Raw genomic sequence first — 9,270 nt, forward strand, 5'->3', positions numbered from 1 at the left:
CTTTCATTACTATATCAAGTCACTTCATGTACATATCTTTAATTGATTGATGGATAATATGCCTTTCTCTATCTCTTTCGTGTACACCTTCATTGCATTATCTTTCTCTAGCTAAAAACCATTCGTGCTTTATCCACCTATTGATACTTGCATGCAATTGTAAGTGGGATGGTCTAGTAAGTCACTACATATATGCCAATTGACTTGCCAATGTGTTATCTCTTATCCTCAATCTTTGTTATATATGTCACCACATAGGTCAATTGATTCCCTAAATGCATGCATTGATTCCTTAAATTGTTCCTGTGCGTCTGTAAGCACATGTAACAAGAATTATTTGCGCATATACACGTGCCATTACACGCGTTGACAGACGCGCCATGCAAGTATAGAAAAATTTAAAAAAAGTTGTGGCTTTCTTTTCAAACCTATGCTTTCCTGCATTTTTTGCGCGTTTTCTGCAGTTCGAGCTCAACATCACTACTCGTGTCTATCTATCACTTCATGAAGACAATGAGGCAAGGAAATAAGAGTAAAAAGAGGACAGGAGGAAAGAAGAGCCAAAGAGTAAATAACAAGAGCCAAACAACAAGGAAGAGAACAAGATTGAAGCAACTTACCAAGGGAAGGGAGAAGGAGGACAAGGAGCTTGCAACCTAGTCGCCGCCACCTGTTGGAACAAGCAAAGAAGGTGAGTTCTTCTTCTCTCTCTCAATGTTGTTTGCTTTCTCTGTTTGTTTGTCTCTCTCTTCTCTCTCTTCACATGCTGGATCTTGTCATCTATGGAGGTTTTTTAGCTTTGTTTTTTAAGCAAGTTTGAGAAGAAATGGTGCGACTATGCGTATCTGTTAGCGCGTCCAGATGACAGTGTAGACGCAGCTATAGACGCGGAAATAGACGCGCTGACAGACGCCCACAGAGACGCACTAACAGATGCTCACAGAGACGCAGGTGAAGACGCACACAGAGACGCAGGTATAGACGCTGTATGTAATATGTTTTATCTGCGCAGGGTAATATGATTTTTCTTGTGTAGATGTGGAATCATGGATCCTCCAGCACCCCATTCAACAAGGAGCAATTCATGGGGGAGATGACCAATTATCTTGGTCGCCCTCCCACTACAGAGCAGGTTTTCAGTGTGATGTCTGGGACACCTATCACATCTTTGCCTACACAGGGATCAGCTGAGGTACATGGATCGGTCGAAGCACGTGCATCTGCAGAAGCACGTGTATCGAGTGAGGTAGAGGGTAGTGCACGTCGAGGGAGGAGGGAGAGTGGTGCGGGAGGACGAGGAAGTCAAGGGCTTTGTGGGGGTTGTCTAGGTGGTGGCTCTCGATCACCCTCACCGAAAAATGAGAGAGGTGAGCCTCCACAAATGTACTACTCTATCACTGATGTTGGTGGTATCTTGCATGACTTTGAGGGGAGGGAAGTGATAGCCTACTTGAGGAGTGTCGTGCATGCCACATACAAAGATTGCATGATTCCCTTCAAGCACCAAAAAAATGGTTTGTGGCAAGAGGTGCTGTGGGCAATACATAAAAGGTACCCTAATCCCGAGAATTCACGATTCTCAGATGATTGGGGATGGTCAAAGGTGAGAGACGCACTTCATAACAAGAGGTCTCACCTTATGACGCGCGCCAAGGAGTCATTGCGGAGACAAGAGCAGGGGCGCCCTGGATATGGCCAACCACCCAATTGCCACCGCAAGGAGTGGAAAGAGGCCAAGAAGAGAGCAGCGGAGAAAATGACAAGTCGCCAGCATGCAGAGGCGCGACGTATCCAGATGGCAACCATGAAATCGTCGCATTATGGATCGGGTGGGAGAGAGTCATGGGAGGCTGAGTTTGTAAGTATTATTTGATTTCTTTTTTTAAATTAAATTTTGTAATTTGTTTCACTTCATTATGTAGTGTGTTTTAATACGTTGTATGTTCAAATTATTTTGTAGTATCATATCGTTGGTAGGATGCCTACTCCTAGAGAGGTAGGTTACCATCGAGGTCATAACCGGGCGTCCACTTGGCAGCATTTCTACGAGGAGGGACTCATCACAGAGGAGCAATATAATCGCGCCATGAGGATTCCACCACCAGAAGAGGTAAGTTTTATTTTTTACATGAAAAGTATAGATAAATCTAATTTATTGTTTGTAATGGTATTTATGTACCTTAATCCTTTGTGTAGGCGAACCTTGATGCAATTGAGGATAGCGAAGGGGGGACTAGCAGTAGCCGTGGCAGCAATGGCAGGCAATGGCAGTGGCACAGGCAGCGGTGGTGGTAGCGATGATGATGCCTCTTCTGAGGAGATATAGAGGAGCCTCATGCATGCATGCCTCCCCTTAGCTTGTAATTTTCATTTTTGATATGTATTACTTTCAGCTAGTGCTTGCGACCATGACGTCACAAGCACTAGAACTCATAATGTAAAAACGTTTCATCTATATATATGAAATTACGTGTGCTACATACATTGTTTTGTTTTCAGTATCCAATCTTCGAAATAATCTTTCTCTGTTTTCCCTAAGCATACAATTTGATGTTGATGGGGGGGAAAAAAACCAAAGAGGATGTGGCTCTGTTTTCCCTAAGCATACAATTTAATGTTGATGGGGGGGAAAACAACCAGAGAGCATGTGGCTTGCAAATCCACATGCTCTCTGGTTTTTTTTTCATACCTCTATTTTGCGCGTCTATCAGCGCGTCTAAATTGTATGATAAATGTGCGTCTATTCTCGTCAAAAACTTTCAGAGTAAACACAGTTTTAGACGCGTAGATACACGCTTGTATAGACGCACAATATGAATATGTCCACTTTTTTATAAATATGATTTTATATTTACGTAGCGCATTTATACGCGCATCTATAGGCGGATCTAAGTGTGCGTGTAACTATGATCATAAGCGCGCTTTTAGATGCGATTTTGTAGACGTGGAAATAGATGCGTTAATAAATGCGCCCGACATTTTTTTTCACAATTCAAATATTGCGTCTACAAGCGCATCTATGGAGCCTTTTTGTTGTAATGGCCCATAAGTTTCCCAAAACCATATTATGCAATTTATTATTTGAAAAGCTCTTGAAAAATGGAATCTATTGAGCTATAGAGCGCTCGATTTGGAGTTATAGTATTCAAGTTATGACAAATCCAAAGATTTGACCACGTGTCCCAAACTTATGGGAAATTCCCATATTCCCCAATATGGTGTTGAAGGGTTTTTTTTAATTGCCATTTGAAAACAATATGTAAATTAAGTAAAGTAATCGCGGTAATTTTATGACCTTTTCAAATATGAAGCAATTTGGATTCGTTTTTGGGAGAAAAATCCAAGTTACTATATTGAATCTTGTGCTCTCCATGGATTACATGATGGTGAGGTGAGCACACTTTGTCCTTGTCAACATGGACTTGGACAAAGCCTACAATCCAATTAGTTGTTGTCCTTCATAATGACCACACTAGCTACTCTTAGGTTTGGCTCTATGTTCTCCTCTATGGTTGGTAGTCTGTGTCAAAATGTTGCTGCAATGATGAACAAGGTGGCCAAGCTATAAGGGATGTCTACTTGCTCCCTTGCTATTTTCTCTAATAGAAAATCCACTTCTAGGAAAAATCGACCTTAGAATCTTGGATAGCACTATCAAAGCTCTCCCCTTGTTGAATGGTAGCAATAGATCTAGCTAGTTTTTGTGGTTGATAACTTCGCAATGGTAGCTATAGGAAAAGAGTCCCTTAACGTTCCAATAGATATCTACAAGGAGTTTACAGATCTACCAGCCTCCAAGATAAGCCACCTCAAAATGGAGATCCTGTTTCATTCTTGGAGGAAGCTTGAGCAGTGGCTACTCCAAGATGGCTCGAAGCTCATAAATTCAAGTGAAATTGCAAACTACTTAGGGGTACCGATAGGTGTTAGTACCACTAGCAAGCACCATTTTAAGTAGTATCTTAATAAAATGTAAACAAAGGTTAGAGAAGGGGTAGGACACTTGCTCTCTCCTATTGATAGATTAACAATACTAAAATCCTTTCTTAGCTCTACTGCTATAGTGTATTCTATCTCCTTATTTGCTTTCCAGATGAGCTCTTGGAGGCAAGTTAAGCATTTGTGTATGAAGTTCTTCTAGTCTTGGAGGGGCTCCTGATTGAATCCATAGGTTGCATGGGGTACTATCAAAATTGACATGGCTAGTGCAGGGACAGGCATTAAGCCTCTAGTTACCAAGCACAAGGCTTACTCTTTGGCATCATTAGGAGGATGGACTCTGCACAACTCTAGATTGTCCTCCTAAAGCACTAGATCATCTCTTCGCTTGTCATGGGTAGCCATGGTTGAGCATCGGTTGGCAAGATCAGTTAAGTTGCATCGCCTCAAAGGTCAAAATCTAAGCCTCAAGCATCGCTCAAGCATTGGTGGAGAGCTGGCAGTTGACCTTGATGGGCTCTAGTTGGTCCAACATGCCCAAGCATGAATCCATGGATCTGTCCATATGCCTATGACCCTCCAATAGTGCTAGTAGAGCATGATTCTAGGATAGCCTAGTATCTCTACCTTAGGGGCATAACAATGTGGGCTGACTTGTGGGACAATGGAAGCTAATGTTGGAAGGGCATTCAATAGGTCATAGTCGACTTCAATCTCACATAAGTGGAGATTCACTAGTCACAATCGATACTAATGGACTTAAGAGAGGATTGGCCCACTGCAGTAATAGTTAGCTCTACTAGTTTTTTGCATTCACCTAAAGGCCGCAATGGGAAGACCTTATGGAATTGTAGGAAGACTAGGGACTTCATAGTTGTTGCACCCACCATTCCCATGAAGGTATATGACCAATGGAAGGAGTGCCCATTTGCGTCAATTGCCACGTGGAAAAAATGACTCAAAAAGATATAGAGATGCACATCCTCATATAGGTCCAACCTCTTTAGATGGAGCCTCATATTGAAGTCCCTACCCATTTAGGCTCTCCTAAGCGCAAGGATATTAGTCAACCCCCTATGCCCCTTGTGCAAGAGGAAGGATGAGACCAACAACACCTTTTCTGGGAGTGCATGCACTCGTCTATTGTATGGAAGAAAGTTAGACTCATGCTCAAGTCAGCTAACCTTAGAGATGATTTGGGTATGTTAGCCCTCTTTGTTTTGATAATCTCTCTTAATGATAGCTCCTAGCATCTTGTTTTGTTGGTGTTTGTGGTGACTTTGAGGTTTATTTGGAATAGAAGGAATGATATTGTATTTGGTAGGAATGGCCATAAGGTGCCTATGGATGGTGTTAGTTTGCTCAATCAACGCTTGGTGGTAGTGCTTAGCTTCGAGGAAAGCAAGCACTAGGTCTTTAAGCTTTTTGCCAATAAATTAACATCCTTGGGCTAAACCGAGAAGCATCTAAGGATGATGTCCTAATTACTCTTTTTTACTTCGATATATACCGCATTATTATTTTTAAAAATTGCTCTCAATGATCGTATCACATTGCAATATATTAACGCTGCGTTAATTCCCTCTCTCGATAGGAGCGTAGGCATTCAACTTTAGCTCTTAGGTGATTCGGCGTTATCTAGATATTGGTTTGGAGCATCATCCACTGTTCTGTTTCTTTCATTGACCGATATATTGCGAAGCATGGCAGCTGGACTGTCACGAGCATGGCCCTACAATCCAACTTCGATAATATGGATAGTCGTCTCCAATTAACAATTGCAAATAGCAAGTCTATTAAAAAGGATGTAGATGTAGATGTAGATGCACAGAGCGCATGCCAGTTAATGGCTCCCCCGCAACTTGTTGTCACACCACGAGCCATAAATAAGACATGGCGGTAAGTTGGCAGATGAACTGGCGGAGCCGGCGAGGGCGAGTTCCATGCAGCGACTGCGACTGCAGCTCCTCCTCCTCCAGCCAAGCAAAGCGGCCGGCTGGTTTCGGATCAGCACAACAAGCACGGCCGGCTTAATATATTCGAATGATCGAGGTCGCCGCGTACATCTTGCAATGGGCGTTCCGAACTGTCTGATCTGTGAGCGCAGGTTTTTCTTGAAGCATATAATCTGTATTGCTGGCGCGGGTGAGAATTCGGATCCAGTATTTCGTGAGCACCTCTACTAAGAATTACCAATTATACCCTGCTACGAATTACATAACCACGTCGAAAAGGAATGCAGTGATCACTGACGCTAAATAAATAAATAAATCAGGCTAATAATATACGAATTATATAACCCCGTCATAACTATCAAATACGGCCAGAGTTCAGACCCAGTCCAGGTATAGCGCGGACTAGGTCGACGGAGAGGCCTGTTGACGTCGCTGTCGATGACGAAGTGGGGAGTTCGTGCAGAAACGAGTCTCGTGAACACGCTACAGCTAACTACAAATCACCATGATAATTAGATAGAATCTCTAGGCGTCGTATAAGCCTTATATATAAATACAAGCGGCAGCTCGTGCTGCTGCTCAGTGCTTTCGACTGGCCAGTAGACGCAGTAGTGTGGGTGGGTGCTGTATTGTATATTGGCGGGTGAGCACCGCCTCGCTTAGACTGTGCAGGTGTGTGATCGAGCTAGGGCGGTCGATCCATTAGGTGTAAAACGTAGGAAAGTCACAAGAAGTGGCTGCAGATCAATATCAACGGGCGGGACTAGAGGGTGTACACATAGAACATAGAAATCCCAAGAGAAGTAGGCTGAAGGTCAATATCGATCGGTACGGCTGATACCTCTCTCTCAGTATTTTCGGTGAACGTCGACGACGTCGAGCTGCTGTGCAACGTCATTAATCATGAGCCGACGTCGTACCACAACTCCCAACTTGAGAATTAGGAGGAACTACCAGAGGAGTTGCAGCTTATGTCATAAGCTGGCCGGGATGCGGATGATGCATACTGCACTGCTATGGATATTGCTTGTCACGATGGCGGAAGAGCGCCAGACGTACACGGCGGCGGCTGCCCCCGCCGGCCGGTGGGCCACGCTGACAACGGTGGGCGTGTCGGTGATGCACATGACGGTGAACCACTACAACAAGGTCCTCTGCTTCGACCGCACCAACTTCGGGGCGTCGCGCCTCCCGCTGCCAGGCGGGCGCTGCCGCCGGAATCCGCAGGACCTGGCCCTCAAGGTGGACTGCACCGCGCACTCCTTCGAGTACGATGTGGCCAGCAACAAGGCCCGCCCGCTCTTCATCTTCACCGACACCTGGTGCTCCTCGGGCGCCTGGACCTCCGACGGCACCCTCACGCACACGGGCGGCTTCTACGACGGCGCCAAGATGGTGCGCACCTTCGCGCCCTGCGCCGACGGCAAGTGCGACTGGGTGGAGAGGGGCCCCCTGCTGGCCACCCCGCGCTGGTACGCCTCCGACCAGATCCTCCCGGACAACCGCGTCATCGTGGTGGGCGGGCGCGCCGCCTTCAGCTACGAGTTCGTGCCCGCCGGCCGCGGCGGCGCTGTCGCTCTCCCTTTCCTCGAGCAGACCAACGTCCCCGGCGTGGAGAACAACCTGTACCCCTTCGTCCACCTCTCCACCGACGGTAACCTCTTCATCTTCGCCAACCGCAAGTCCATCCTCTTCGACTACAATGCCAACAAGATCGTCAAGGTCTTCCCGGACCTGCCCGGCGGCGCCCGCAACTACCCGTCCACCGGCTCATCTGTCATGCTGCCCCTCCAGTACGCCGACGGGTTCAAGAAGGTGGAGGTGCTAATATGCGGTGGCAGCCCGGACGGTGCCGCCGCCACCACCCCGGCGCTGCAGGACTGCGGCCGCATGGTCATAACCGACCCTAAGCCCCAGTGGGCCAAGGAGAACATGCCGGCGGCCAGGGTGATGGGCGACATGCTCATCCTCCCCGTAGGGGAGCTCCTCATCATCAACGGGGCTGAGCAGGGCACGGCCGGCTGGGGGGCTGCTAGAAAGGCGGCCCAGGCGCCTTACCTGTACTCCCCATGGAAGCCTGCGGGAAGGAGGTTCCAGGTGATTACTGTACATATGGTTAATCATTCGTCATTCCACTAATGCGTCAGATGATCGACGTAGTTCTGATGTTGGACTAATTGCGATGTTATTATTGTGCTCCAACGTAAGAGTAAGAGCATATACTAATTAATACTGATACCACTATGCTATTGTAGGTGTTGGCCGCATCTCCCATCCCCCGATGGTATCACTCCACCGCTGCCGTGCTGCACGACGGCAGGGTGCTGGTCGGCGGCAGCAACAGCAACGCTGGCTACGTGTTCGGCGGCGCCTTCCCCACAGAGCTTCGCTTGGAGGCGTTCAGCCCCTACTACCTCGACCCTTCTTACAACCCTCGCCGCCCGACCATCACCGCCGTCTCTGCCGCCGTCATCCACTACGGCGCCAAGTTCACGATGACCTTCACGGTGCCCACCGCCCCTGTTAACGTCGTCTTCAACATCTACTTCCCACCCTTCACGACCCACTCTGTCTCTATGAGCCAACGCATGCTCTACTTGAACGGTGCCTTCGTCAAGGCTGGAGGCAACGCCCACATCGCCACTCTCACCGCCCCTCCAAACACCATTGTCGCGCCGTCCGGCTACTACATGCTCCGTGTCATCAACAACGGTGCTCCTAGCACAGCAGCTTGGGTGCGCTTTGTCTGATGGCCTGGTACGCTCTTGGCCAGCCAAACAAACAAACAAACGCCTCACTCAGATTGCACCAACTTGCTCTAATTGATCGATCCCACACCATGTAGATTAGTCCGGGCGACATAAAACATGTTCTATTGTACAGAACCAGTGCTCGAAATAAATCTTTTTCGAAAAAGTTGGAAAACCTTGAAGTGGGAAGATAAAGCGGTTTCATGTCAAATTAGAGGTAATGAGCTAAAAATACACTAAAATTTTCCAGGATCTTTAGGTTTTTTCACCTTCAAATTTTATATTTAAAAGTAAATTTTAAAATTTAAAGGTGGGATTACACTATACATAACTCTTACCTACACTTCCCGGAGTATAATAACAATGTTGTACCACCTCACAACACATTTGGATTGTATCATAAGCCAGATTCGTCATTCATCATTCGATTAATTACAATCTTCACCGGCGAGCCTTTAAATCCACAAATCCTTCTTTATTTGAATCCAACGATCGCCATTTATCCACATTAAAACACAACACTAACAAAACAAATGAGAGTGGCAACCCACCCCAACTCCGATATGCTATAGGTTCCCACACTCCTTGGCGAGACCAATCCTCATGCATCTTAGGTTGGTTACAGA

The 9,270-nt window shown here is 46.5% G+C and overlaps 1 protein-coding gene across 1 annotated transcript; it reads left to right on the top strand.

The window, feature by feature from the left end:
• Nucleotides 1-6,449: 6,449 nt before the first annotated feature.
• Nucleotides 6,450-8,889, top strand: LOC148032790 (aldehyde oxidase GLOX-like). Its single transcript, XM_087684177.1, has 2 exons — nt 6,450-7,991; nt 8,150-8,889. The coding sequence occupies exons 1-2, from the start codon at nt 6,798-6,800 to the stop codon at nt 8,642-8,644; spliced, it is 1,689 nt and encodes a 562-aa protein (XP_087540303.1). The 5' UTR covers nt 6,450-6,797; the 3' UTR covers nt 8,645-8,889.
• The last annotated feature ends 381 nt before the right edge of the window (nt 8,890-9,270 follow it).

This window comes from Lygodium microphyllum, chromosome 8 (assembly GCF_053477565.2).
Source record: "Lygodium microphyllum isolate KBCC chromosome 8, Lygodium_microphyllum_v1.1.10, whole genome shotgun sequence".
Lineage (NCBI taxonomy): Eukaryota > Viridiplantae > Streptophyta > Polypodiopsida > Schizaeales > Lygodiaceae > Lygodium > Lygodium microphyllum.